We start from the raw sequence: 14,240 nt of genomic DNA, 5'->3' as shown, positions 1-14,240 counted from the left end.
GGTGTAAATTTCACCAGGCAAATGACCACTACATACGTAATTGTTAGGCCTTGGTGCATAAACTAGATGAACTGGTGAAGAGCGGTTTCTTGAAGGACTATCTTCAAGAGCCACAAGACGACCAGGCAATAGTAGCTGTGGGATCAGATTAGGGGCACGAGGTGCCTATCCACGGGGAGGTAAACACTATCTCGGGAGGATTCTCAGGAGGAGGGTGCACTGCCTCCCAACGAAAGAAGTACGCACGAGGGGTAATGGCGGTGGAGGTACAACAGGCAAACCTGATCCCTGACGTCGACCTCACCTTCACGAAGGCCGACCTCCGGGATGTCGTACCTCACGATAATGATCCGGTGGTGATTTCACTGGTTACAGCCGAGAGAAGGGTGCACCGCGTCCTCGTGGACCAAGGAAGTTCAGCCGACGTAATGTTCTTGACAACCTTCAACCGGTTACAGTTGTCCACAGACCAGTTGAGGCCCTACACCGAATGTTTGTATGGTTTTGCAGGGGACGAGGTGGAGGTTTGTGGGCACATAGAGTTGAGGACAACGTTCACGGATGGCGCGTCTTCATGCACTGCAAGCATCAGGTACCTCGTTGTTAACGCTCCTTCTGCCTATAACATATTGTTGGGGAGACCAGCTTTAAACAGGTTAGGAGCACTCCCCTCCACAAGGCATATGAAGGTGAAACTGCCTTCCCTTGAGGGGGCAGTGATCACCATCAAATCTTACTAGGAGGAGGCGAAGAGGTGCTATGAAATTAGCCTCAAGACAAAGAGAGGAGTGTTTTCTGTTACTACCATGCCACCAAGGGAAGACGGAGTGACCCGCGAAGAGATCGCTCGAGAAAACCGACCCGAGCCCGCAAGAGGTGTGGTGGAGAAGGAGATCGGTGGAAAGATGTTCAAACTGGGGCAGCCCTTGAGCAAGGAGTCACAGGATCAGGTGGCTGAGGTCATAGCACGACCCCTGGGAGAAAAGTAACTTAGAATAGTTGGGATATGCAGAGGGAAAAGACATAGATGGTTTAAAAGACAAATATATCAAATTTTTTTAATGAAACTGTTTTTAGCAGAGTGAAAATGGAAGGTAGCTACATAGAGTGATAGTAGTGGAAGAAAGCTTGGAATCTAAATAGCAGAATTGGAGAAACTTAAAGAATGGTCTTAAGATGAAAGAGAAGTGTAGGTGGTTGGTTAAGGAGTATTGGTTTAATGAAATAAGTTATTGGTGAGGTCGCGGCAAAGATATAATATTTTGATGATATAGTCGAATGGAAAAGAATCTTACTATAAAAAGTATCATAGGTTATTCTTTGAACTAACCAGAGATGGTTTTGTAGACATAGGTAGTTAATACAGTAAGTAGTTTTTTTAGGATGTGAAACTGCATTGTTCTGCAGGTTTTTTGTGAGCTTTTTGTGTGTTCTAAGGTGTTCAAGAACTAAAGGTTTTATTTTTCTTAACTGATATATATGGATCGGGACACTCTTCAACTATCTCATTTTTAATTTTAATTTTATTAATTTTTTGTGAAAAAAAAAGTAGTTAATACAGAAATTGGCATATATCAAACTAAAAAATGCCAAAATAAAATTGTTTGATGCAGGCACTTAGGAGAAAAGAATCGGGAGGCTAGCAAGAATAATCGTAGTATAAATATTTTATATAAAACTTTATTTATATGAATTTATTTATATATTATTTAATTTATTAAAGTATTTTTTATATTTACTTTATTTTTATTTTATTAGGTATTAAATCTTTTTATATTATAATATTAAAATTTAATTTAATTTAATTATTTTTTTATATTTTTATTGTTAAAAAATAATATCAATTATTATAACAAAATAAATCAATCTAAATAAATATTAAAAAAAAATTGAAAAGTAAGAGGTCAATCCTCAAACTCATCCTATAACACCAATTATTATTTTTAACCCACACAACCGTAATAATTCAGCTCACCATCCTACTTTTAACGGACCAAAATGGGTCAATCCATTTTGGCACCTCTATTAATCAGAATACTAACAACGATGGAAAATGACAAAGAGAATTGTTGATCTTATATCCATTCACAAATAGCACCCAAGGCTTTACTTTTTGCAAAAGTTATGTAAGCTTTACTTTTTGCAATAGTTATGCAATTTACTTTTTGCAAAAGTTATGCAGCAGTGTATGATATAGGGTGAATGTACTGTTAACAATGTGTTGGTTCTATTTATGGCAAACTTTTGTGTGGTCTTGCTTGTAACAATTTAATGTTATTTTCTTATTATCAATTGATAAAAAAAAGTATTGTACATGTGTTGATGAACCCAACACATGCAGGGAAGAAAACGTGAAAGAGAAATGAATGGAGCATTGGATTGGAGAATTCTCGTGCATGCTTGGGTTAATGCAAAATTCATCGTCATATATATTAAAGATTTCTTATTGAGACGAAAATTCCCAATTTGGATTGAACAACGTTACACTACAAGCACCTAAGAATTTTCAAAATCTATGGCAAAAGTAAAACAAAGAGAGACATAGTATTAGAACTTCTAATTATTTAATTAACTTTTGATCTTGCAAGTTTATCATATAAGATAAGACTTTTACTAAAATGTATTTATTTCTAGAAAAAAAATTCTTTTTTTACCCTTTTTTCTTCTATTTATTTGTTTTATTATACTTGGAATATTGTTTCCTATTTTCTCTCTCTTTCTTTCAAGGTTAAACACTTAAACAAATATTTTATTACTCGTTCATCGTATGTATTTTGTTAATCTAGTATTTGAAAGCCTTGTTGTCAGGTTAGGTTGGATATCAAATAATAACTTATGAGATGAGACATCTTCAAGAACAAAAATCAAAAATAAAAATACAAGCAAATTTGTTATTATTTGGTATGAACTTTGTATTGAATTATATTTTTCCTTGTTTTTTTCTTTTTTAATTTTTTTTCACTTGATTCTTTTTTGGTGTAATCTCATATTTTTTATTTTTTGAAATATTTTTTTCTCTATTTTATGTATGAAAAAAATTATCTAATTGCTCAAGAGAGGGTGAAAAATTTGTTTAACTTAATAAGTAAATGGTTACAATTTATCAGTTTCAATCGAGGAAACTAGAAGATTAAACAAGGAGTAAGGATAATTGAGAATTATATAAAGTACATTTGGTAATTCTGCATAGAGTTAGTGAGAAGCTTATGGTGATTGAGAAGGGATGGTGAGATTATATGTATGGTAAAAGAGGAAAATTATAATAAAGATTAAGTGTAAAAAATTAAGATTATCTTGGAGAGATAAGTGGCTATTTTCCATTGGAGTTTATCAACATAATGAAGAATTATCCATCTTCTTAGTGACCTTTTTTTCTTCCATACTCCTAAGTCTTTTTCACTCCAACTTTTATTTTCAATTATTTTTGTTCTTATGTTATTTTGTTCTTCATGATTTCGCCTATGTTCTTTAGAATTTATTGAGTTATTGTTGTTGTTCTTTGTTTGTTTCATTCTAATCTTCTCATAGATGCTAAGACATCTTTATGTTTAAATCAATCTTAAACTCCAAACAAAATTTAAGGAATTTGTTTTCTAAATACCTCAAAAGTCGATTCATAGGAGGAAGTTACAACTTAAAGACAAAGAATGTGATAATTAGTCAAGATGTGATATTTGATAAGAAGGCTTGTTGGATTTGGCAAGAAAGATTGGCAAAAAGAGTAGACAAGTAGAAATTTCAATAACTATCTTGCATAAGAATTTGGCACCTAAAATGAGGAATTAACCCAACACACCAAGTTCCTCACCCTTATCCAGTTCTTCAAGCTCAACTTTTTCATCTATAAACTCCACTTCTCCAAAATTAAGGAGGAGTTTGAGAGATATTTATGCAAGGTGCAGTTATTGTTTTGTGAAACTGAACAACTTTAAAAATATTAAACTAGAGATTCACAAGTCAAATTATTAACTTGATAATATTTTCATGAAAGCTTTGCATAGACAAAAGTTTCAGAAAATAAGAGAAGCTTTTAAGAGTCAAGAATAACACCGAAGGATGTTGAATAATGTGTTGTAATAAGTGCTCAATGAGGATTGAATACTTATTGAAGGCCTTTTAAGAGTATTTAGTAGTACTCGTGTATTGAAGGCCTTTTTTTATTTGTAACTCTTAGAATACTACTATATCTACAAGTTATTTTTTAGTTTTTCAAATATCTTTGAATATGCAATAGAATGTAACCACAGCAAAAGGAAAGGGAATAATCAAAATAAAAATCATAAATAATTTTCTTCTTATTCTAATTTTTTCTATACAATTTGTAGAAATTAAAGTCCTTAAGAGTTAGATACCAACAATCCATTATCTTACGATTGTTGAAGATCCATCCAATATGTTGAATTACTATATCATAAACCTCATAATAATACCAAGACATATCGAAGATGACTTATAGTTGGTTATAACATAAAAATATTTATCAAGACATCTAACTCGTATAAACTTTGCCCAACTATTATTAGAGTGAATAAAGTCCCATGTTAACTTAAGAATAGTAGTGTGGTTAACATGTTTCCATCTAGCGGGATAAACTCTATAACTGATTTAACTGTGATGAGCTTTCTTTAGTTAATGTCCTAAAATCAAACAAAAATCCTCAACAAAGTTTACAACTCACCGAGAAGGGTAATTAGCCAAAAATATATCTAAAATTGATACAAAATTATACTTAACTAAGTTGAAAACTTGAACCTACCTCATAATGGAAAGAAGCCTTCCCTTCTATTCAACCAACTTCACATGAATGTTATCCTTCATATCCATGAAGAATTTAGACTGTGGTGTATCTTTAAACAAAGGACCCAACTATTTAAGAGGAATGAAACCTGCCAGCCACAAACTCTACTAGGGCAAGATCCAAAGACTTAAAGAAAAATGGAACTCAACATGGACTATCAAAGGGACATTCTTACATTTCTTAGACCTTAATCTAGTTATTAAAAATTAGAATAGTATTTCATTTCTTGTAAAATAAATTGGACCTACAAAATTAGGTCAAGTGGTGTAGATTTTAGGCTTGTATTTGCCTTCAATTAGACTAGGATTAGGGTTTTTAATTCTAACTGGGGTTTAATTGAGCTCAATTTTGGCCTATCTTAAACCTTAGGTTGGTCACATGAGACCTTGCACGCCTAGGTAAACACATAGTTCACATTGTCGTCACACTTTTAATGTGACTAGCTTTGGCGCCTAGTTTTATATTCAAATCTCCCACCGTTTTGCTAGTAATTTGGTCTGACCCTTAACCTATAAATGAAGGTGTTTGGCTCATTAAAATTCAGATCAAATATAATTGAGTTATGCTGCTAAAATTTCTAATCAAACTCTCCTTGTCATCTCTCTCTAGGGTAACCTTGTTTGATATCTCTCATTTTCTCCAAATGATTAGGCCTAACCTATCACCCTCCATACACCTCACGACACTCCAAGGCTCCGAGAGTTCTTTGCAGCTCCTCCTTGACCTCTATTCTTTATTGCTTTCGCCAATCCATTCTATATTTGAAGAACCAAGTCAATCCATGGAGGTTTCAAGCTATCATTTGGTATAAGAGCTAGCTTACAATTCAAAGCTAAGTGTTCTTAAATTTTTATTGTGTTTGTGTTGTTAGTTGTTGAATTCCTTGTTGTTCATTATATTTACTTCATGTCTTGAATTTGTTTCATCGATTACATTGTGTTTTTAATTATTTGTTTGGTTCAATTTTACCTATTCTTCTTGAACCACCCATATCTTGAATTTAGTAACCTCTTTTGAGTAAATCGTGAAACTTTTGTGTATTTTGCTTTAAGTCTCTTTTAATTGTTCGATTAATTCATTGTTGTTTTAGTCATTTTAATTTCTGAATCCAATTCTACAAATCTAAAGCAACACTTTTACAAAATTTGGCTTATGAATCCTTATGAATCGGGTCATGAATCTTTAAGCCACAGTTTTGTGAGAATGACCTTTAAACAAATAATAAATCACATTAAAAAAGTGTGGCCTAAAATGTTGCCTAAAATTATGATAAAAGGTGTTGCCTAAATGTTGGCAAAAAAAAGTGTGGTCAATTCTACAAATCTACAAATCTAAAGCAACAATTATAAAGTTACTCCTAGAGTGGGAATTTTCTTTCCTTCTACTAGTAAACTTTAGCTCAAACATTGTAGTGATTCTGATTTAGTTGGTTATTGATATTAAGAAATCTATATACGGGTTCTATGTATGCCTTGGTTCTTCTCTTATATTATGGAAATTTAAGATGTAATTCATAGTTTCGTGAAGTTCTTCTCTGAGAATGAGTATGGTGCTCTGGCTAGTGGCACTTGTGAAATTCAACGACTCACATATTTGCTTCATGACTTTGGTATTTCTCTTAAAACATGACTTTGTTAGTGTCACAATTAAATAATTGTGGCCTAAAATGTAAATGTAATACATAGAAATTTTTTGCGTAAATTTATGATAAAATATGTTGCCTAAACATTGGGAAAAAAATAGGGTCTATTCTACCAGTCTAAAGCAACTATTTTAGAGTTGCTCCTGGACTGGGAATGTTCTTATCTTCTACTACTAAACTTTAGCTCAAAGCTTTTAGTATTTCGATTGGGCTGGTTGTATTGATACTAATAAATTTATATATGGATTCTCTATATGCCTTGGTTCTTCTCTTGTATCATGGAAATTTAATAAGCAACTCATAGTTTCGTGAAGTTCTTCTGAGGCCGAGTATGGTGCTCTTGCTAGTGGCACTTGTGAGATTAAATAATTAGTAGTGGCAATGCGAGCTGGCACGCCTTGTATAGGTCCGCTCCATGTTTAGCCCGCAAAACATGGGTCGAGTTCACCCACCCCGCGTAAGGAGTGCGAGCTCATTTCACTGGCCTGCCCTGCATAAGAGGTAACCCGCGGGCCTGCAATCCAACCTGCATAAGAAAAAAAAAAACAAAAATTAAAATTTCATTAATTGTACAAAACCTTATTCCTATTACTAAAAAATTAAAATTTTATCCGTGTTTCAATTCATTCAATTAAGATAAAACTATAAATTCAAGTATGAGGGTTGTTAGAAGATTTGATTAAAAATGTTCTTGTCGGTTGATTGGGTTGCCGGTTGACTTCAGGTTGAATAATTGTTCCCGCCGGTTGACTTGGGTTGTCTTTATGTGTGGCTTGTCCTCACGAGCTAGGGCACCTTCGTTCTGCTCCGTCTAGGAGTACCTGAAAGGAAGTGAACAAAGGGGCGCCCTCGCGGCCGTTTGCACTCCGACGATCAAGTCAGCTAGCGAGAAACATCAAAGGTGACACACCTCCGTATCGAACACCGTGACTAGATGCTCTAGAGGTGGTCGAAAATACTGAGTAACTAATACTGTGTTGCCCTAATTGTTTGTGCGTACAGTGGGTGCGCCGCGAAACAACTAGGGTTTATGTGTGTGTAGAACTACGAGAATTAGGTTAAAACTCGACCCCCTTTCAAATGTCTCAAGGCCCCTTTTTATACACCTTCTACATTTAAAGCGCGTTAAAGCGCATTGAAAGCGTATAAAAATGTGCCTTGAAACATTTGATACGTAAAACGCGTACCTTATCAAACTTTCACTAAAACATTGATGAACACGTGCTTATTGCCACGTGTTCTTTTGACTTGATCGTTATTCTACGCAGAGGGCCTCGCAGTGCCGTAACCCAACTTAGGTTTATTCCATTGTGTGAGTCCTCTATCCTTGAAGTGCATCTGGCGCGTGGGGTGACTTTCTGGGTGCCAACTCATGCCCCTCAACCCCTAGTTACTCGCCCTGGGAGTGTATCTACCTTCCTCTCGCACCATGCACCTAGTTCACCCATGGGCATGACCCTCTCATGGGTCGTATCTATCCCGGGGGTCTCCCTGAGGTGGCGTGGGTACTTCACGAGCCAGGTTACTCCCTACTGGTACTAAAACTATGGCCTTGAAGCCACCTTTCTCTTCTCTTTGTTATTGCTTTGGGCCATGCCTTAACCTGGCGACCCCTTATCTGGCGACGCCTTATCTTGGCGACGCCTAACCTGGCGACGCCTTATCTTGGTGACACCCACACCTGGCGGCGCCTACCTTGGCGACGCCTCATGCGGTCAATTCATTGACTTTCTTCCTTGGGTTCCTCGAGGGGCCCCACCATACGTTGACTTTGACTTTGACTTTGAATTTGACTTTGGTCAACGCCCTGGGACGGGATGGTACACAAGCCCCCCAGTCTTGAGTTGATACTTGTTTTCAGCAAAAAGACTAAGGCCTCGCCCTATTATCCGCGTGGCACTCTAATGACGTGGCGTTTCCTGAGTGGCTGACGTGACATTCCCTTGAGCGGCTGACGTGACATTCCCTTGAGCAGTGGACGTGACACTTCCTGAGCATCTGACGACGTAACATTCTCTGAGCGGGAAAAGTGACGCTTTGGGTTATGCTCTGATCTCTTGACGCGTGGCTCCATCTTACGGCCAGCGCTTGGGGCTTCTTGCACTTCAAGTTAACGCTTAATCCCTCGACACGTGGCTTAATCGCACGGTCCCGATCTATCGCCTCTTGCTCTTCAGTCGTAACGTTTAAGTCTTCGAAATCCCGCGCTCCAACTACTGTTTCATTTGCTCTTCTCATTCCCTCTATTGTTCATCTTCTCAAGCTTCCTCTGCGATCTTTGCTCTCTTCTTCGCACTTCCGATCAAACAAAATACTCAAAGGTATGATCTTTCTCTTTTGACGGCTCTTCCCTTTAACTCTTGTGCTGATATAACTGCCTGGGCCTGTTTATTTCTGTTGCATTCGTGCTCTTCTTCCCCATTTCTCTGTCCCCCTTTTCTGAACTTCTTGCGTGGGTAGGGGATTCCTAGGGTTTCGTCCCATTTGCTTCTTCAAAACTCCTTCACTAAGCCTTTGCTTTTTTCTTCCTTCTTCAGCTTCTTTATCAATCTATGGCGCGTACAAAAACAACGCCCAATCCTCCCCCACAGGTCGATTATAAGGCTCAGTACTCTTGGGCCTCAGATGAGCTCCTGGCTGAGTGCACTAGCATAACCACCATAGAAGACGTGGTGAAGCACCAAGGTGACCCACATCTATACAACTTTAACGCCTTTTGTAGCACCCACGACTCACACATCTCTGTTCGCCATGGCACCCCTGGGGAGCCAGTCTGTGTGGACAACCAGCTTAACGGCAGGAAACCCTTTTTCTTTATGTACCAAGCGGTTTTCAAGCGCGTTGGTGTACGCCTGCCTTTCATATCCTTTGAGAGGGAGTTACTCACCAAGATCAACACAGCCCCCGCCCAGCTACACCCCAACGGCTGGGCCTTCGTCAGGGCCTTTCAAATACTATGTGGGCACCTAGGCGTCCCACCTTCAGTGGACGTTTTCCTTCATTTCTTTGAAGTGAAGAAGTAGGGGAAGAGCCTCTGGGTAAGTTTCTTTGGAATCGCCGGAAGGATCCTCCTAACCCTCTTCCAGAACTCCTTCAAAGGCTGGAAAGGCCTTTTTTTCAGGGTGTGTGCGAACAAACGCAACCCCACGGCTCTTAATGGGTTCCCCCTGTATTGGACGGAAAAGCCCAAACTGGTCAAACCCAAATCTTTAGACGAGCTATCTTCCTCTGACAGGGGGGTGTGCGAGGCCTTGGCTGGCCTGAAGATTGCCTTCAGCTCGCCGAAACTCATAGCTTGTGAGTTCAATGCACACACCCTTTCTTCATACTTTGGTAGGGAAAATCGCCCTTTGCTTGCCTTATCTTTGTTTATTTTTTAATCGTGCTTTCTTTGATTCATGCATGCAATGCTTGTCTGCTTTAATTTCTATACTTGCTGTTGATCTGAGGATTTGCCTGAGTGGTAGAGTTGACGTCCTGTACTTCGAATTTCTGCGTATTGCCATATGCATTTGGAGCTTCGTTCTTCATTGATATCAGTCCTAACCTCTGTTACCTGGTTTGTTTGGTGCAGCATCAGTGATGGACCCCACAACGCAAGTTGAACTGGCTAGGTCCTTGAAGGCTCGTCTTGACGCGAAGTCTGCAAAGGGTGGCGCCTCCAGCACCTCCCCCATCGAGCCCAATCTGTTGCCACCATCTCCACTACCCCAAACTGCCGAAACGCCCAGCTCTCCCCGTTCCCTACAAACACCAAACTCTCCTCTCTCACTCCAAACACCCAAATCACCCCCTCCCATTGCTGTAGTCCCCCTGGCGATAGCCGACACTCCTCCTACAGCCCCTCTTGACAAAGGCAAGAGGGCGCTGACCATCTCCTCCGAGGATGAAGAATCGGATGTGGGACCTGCCTATAAGAGGAGGAGGGCAAATCGTGTTGTTTACTCGCGCTCCCCTTCGCCTCTGCATGGGGGTCTTTGATGAACAACCCTCCTAGTGCCACGTCCCCCTCGCCATCTCCCTCACCACTAACAGTCCAAGAAGAGGGGGTGGTGGAGTCTGTTCCTTTACCAATACCAACACCAACACCAACTCCAACACCAGCTCCAACACCAAATCCAACACCAACTCCGACCTCAGCCGCCCCAGCATCTGCCCTAGAGCTTATAGCGATTCCCCCTCCCATCATGCAGCTGATGAGGGGTTTCAATGAGAGGCGGTCGCCAGGGGAGTCTTCCGGAGTGCCACGGTCAGAAGGCATGCCTTACTATCTGGGGGCCTTCTTGGCCGTTGCACTTGAGTGGCGCGCCCAAGCAAAGTCCAAGACTGACGAGGCACGCACCCTCCAAACTCTCCGATAGGAGGTGGCTACCCTGAAGGAAGAAAAAGAGAGTCTGTGCCGCAGCTGGGCGTGCCAAGAGGAGGTCTATAAAGCCTCTTTGAGAAGTGCCCGAGAGGCCAATGCAGAAGCCTGCAAACGGCTCACTGAGCTCCTTGCACAGGTGGCGTCTCTTCAGTCCAAAATCGTTGCTCTTGAAGCGGCGATGCGAGCTTCCGAGGCACAACAGAAACGACTTGCCGATCAATGCGCTGCCCGGGAGCAATCGCTGAAGAAGACCGAGGGGGAGTTAGCTGAAAAGATGGAAAAGCTCAACCTTCTTCAAACTGAGCATGGTCAGTTCCAGACTGAATTGAACAGGCTCTAGGTGGAGAAGGAGGTTCTTGAAAAGCAGCTAGCCTCCGGGGATTCCGCGATCGAGGAGCTGGAGAGGGCCAAGAAAGGGCTTATTGCAGAGAGGGAGATTCAGGACTCCACCGTCAAAAAACTAGAGCAGGTCAGGGGGAAACTTATCGACGATATGGCCGATACCTTTGCAGTGGGTTTCAAGGAGGCCCTAGCTCAAGCCATTTTTGAAAACCTGGGGATTGACATCTCCAACTACAGCCCTTTCAGCCATATTGTTGATGGGAAGGTTATCCTCTTCAACCTTGTGGAGTGAACTTATGCATATCTTGAACCCCTTCACTATAATTTGGTATATACATTTGAATTTACCTATAACTCTGACAATTGGCTCTTGTTTAAATACTTATTCAACCTTTGTCTTTACATCCTTGTTTGCTTTAACTTCTCTTGCGCCCTTTATCTATTTCTGTCTTTTTTACTATATCGAATGTGTTTCCCTCGATACATCCCTTCATCGCTTCACCTTTAACTCTCTAGGTAGCACGTGACTTCTTCTCTTGTTTTTTCTTTCTAAGTCGAATCGCCTACCCTTCTCTTGGTTTCTTTGCCCAGAAACTGGATTTGGCCTTCGTATCTGCGAGGAGTCTTCCTCATGAAGGCGTCGCTTGCCCTGCCATCGCCCAAAAAGGCAAAGGAGGATTTAATTTCACGTACTTTAGGCGCTTACTACCAAAGGTCTCACTCTCACCTCTTTTCTGGCCCCGACATCGCTCAAGGGGGAGGAGGACTTATCTTTACCTGTACTGGGTGTCCACGCTCGGGGGGAGACCTGCTCTGGGTGTCCTCAGCGTATCTATGCACTTTGGACAAAAGTCGTGCCCTGGTGCCTACGCCTATGGAGAGGCCTATACAACAACACTGCATCATCAATGGAGTGTCTAAAACACCAGGGCAGTTTTAGCCCTTATCTCTTTACGTTTGGTGCCCACGCCTAAAGAGAGGCCTACTACAGTAGCGCCGTATCGTTCCTCAGGGTGTCTAAAGCACCAAACACCGAGGCTAGCTATTCATACATGAGGAGGGGGCATCCTGAAGGAATCCCTTAACCCCTGCTCAGGGACTAGATACCCGGATTTTAACTTACACTGACATCTGGTACCGGGGCTAGCTATTCATACTTGAGGAGGGGGCGTCCTAAAGGAATCCCTTAACCCCTGCTCAAGGACTAGGCATCCGGGTTTTAACTTACACTGACATCTGGTACCGGGGCTAGCTATTCATACTTAAGGAGGGGGCGTCCTGAAGGAATCCCTTAACCCCTGCTCAAGGACTAGGCGTCCGGGTTTTAACTTACACTCCACATACCTGTTATCTTGCTTTGCGTCTGACCTCCACCTCTTTATCTGGCGATGCCTGCTTCTGGCGACACGTTATCTTGGCGACGCCTTATCTTGGCGACGCCTCATCTTGGCGACGCCTCATCTTTGTCTTTGTTCCTTTGATCTTTGATCTTTGATCTTACATGAAAGGGGGAAACTAAAGCAAGAATATCTTAAACTTTTCTTTTCTTTATTTGGGTGACCTCATTAAAAAACCCCCGGGAGGGAAAAAAAGTGTCCCCTTTACAAAATTTCAACTGAAATAAAACTTTAAATTCATCGCATTCCAACTACGTGGGATGGGGCCTCCTTCTAAAGTCTCTAACTTATATGAACCATTCCCTTTGGCTTTAATTACTCTGAACGGTCCAGTCCACTTGGGAGACAACTTATTTTCCAACTCGTAAGGATGAGCCTTCCTCATGACCAGATCACCAATCTGAAATTGTCGCAGCTTCACCTTAGAGCTGTACTGACGCTCTACTATTCTCTTCACAGCCTCGGCTTTAATTCTCGCCTCTTCTCTAGCTTCGTCTATCAGATCCAGGTTCACCTTCCTTTCTTCATTGGACTCTTCTGCCACGAAACCTAGGAAACGAGGCGAGCTCTCGTGGATCTCTATTGGGATCATGGTGTCCGACCCATACACTAGGCTGAAAGGCGTCTCCATGGTGGAAGATTGAGGTGTGGTGTGGTAAGCCCATACAATTCTTGGTACTTCTTCTGCCCACGCCCATTTAGCCTTCTCTAATCTGCGCTTCAAACCTCTCAACAAAACTCTGTTTGCTGACTCGACCTGCCCATTCGTCTGGGGGTGTTCGACTGATGCAAACACCTGCTTGATTCCTACCTCTGTACATAGCTTCCCCAACTGTTGACTCGCGAACTGGGTGCCATTATCTGAAATGAGCCGGCTCGGCACCCCAAAACGACACACAATGTTCTTCCAAACAAAGTGTTGTACCTTGTGCGCAGTGATCTGTGCCACTGGTTCTGCCTCTATCCACTTAGTGAAGTATTCGATGGCAATAATTAAGTACTTCATCTGCCTTATCGCCAAAGGGAACGGACCTAGGATATCAATACCCCAAGTATGGAAAGGCCATGGGCTGTGTATGGATCTCAGCTCCTCTCGCGGCGCCTTGTGCCAATCAGCGTGCATCTGACACTGCTTGTAACGCTGGGCGTATCGAACGCACTCTTCTCTTACCGTCGGTCAGTAAAAACCCACACGTACTACTTTGGATGCCAAGGATCTTCCTCCCACGTGGCTCCCACAAATACCTTCGTGGAGTTCAGCCATTATCCTGGTGCATTCGTCGCCGCTTACGCACATCAAGATAGGGTGCGTAAATCCATGTATGAATAATATCCCATTCACTAAGGTGTACCTTGCGGCGTTCCTCTTGACCTTCTTGCCTTCTTCTGGTTCCGCTGGGAGGATCCCATCCGCGAGGTATCGCCTGTAAGGGGTCATCCAGGTGTCGCCTTCCTCCAAGGCGCATACCTGTACACCTTTCTCTTCTTCCGGCGAGGTTGTGTAGGTACTGATGCAGGGAGCCCTCGCCGTATCTTGACTCAAAGAGCGATGACTCCTTGGTTTTCCTCTTGCTGTACTAACGTGAAGAACATCCACCCTGTTGTCTGCAACAAACTTTCGCGGCGTTTTGAGGGTCTCTTATATTACAGTCCTCTGCCTCCCCCCCTTGCCTGAGCTGGCCAGCTTGGCAAGCA

The 14,240-nt window shown here is 41.5% G+C and overlaps 1 protein-coding gene across 1 annotated transcript; it reads left to right on the top strand.

Moving 5' to 3' along the window:
• Window positions 1–254: 254 nt before the first annotated feature.
• On the top strand, window positions 255–740 carry LOC137838070 (uncharacterized). The gene has a single exon (XM_068647295.1). It carries the CDS (start codon window positions 255–257, stop codon window positions 738–740), a length of 486 nt encoding a protein of 161 aa, XP_068503396.1.
• The last annotated feature ends 13,500 nt before the right edge of the window (window positions 741–14,240 follow it).

Source organism: Phaseolus vulgaris, chromosome 11 (genome assembly GCF_051622355.1).
Source record: "Phaseolus vulgaris cultivar YP4 chromosome 11, ASM5162235v1, whole genome shotgun sequence".
Lineage (NCBI taxonomy): Eukaryota > Viridiplantae > Streptophyta > Magnoliopsida > Fabales > Fabaceae > Phaseolus > Phaseolus vulgaris.
The sequence above is the reverse complement of the archived record's forward strand: the minus strand, read 5'-3'. Positions and strand labels throughout refer to the sequence as shown.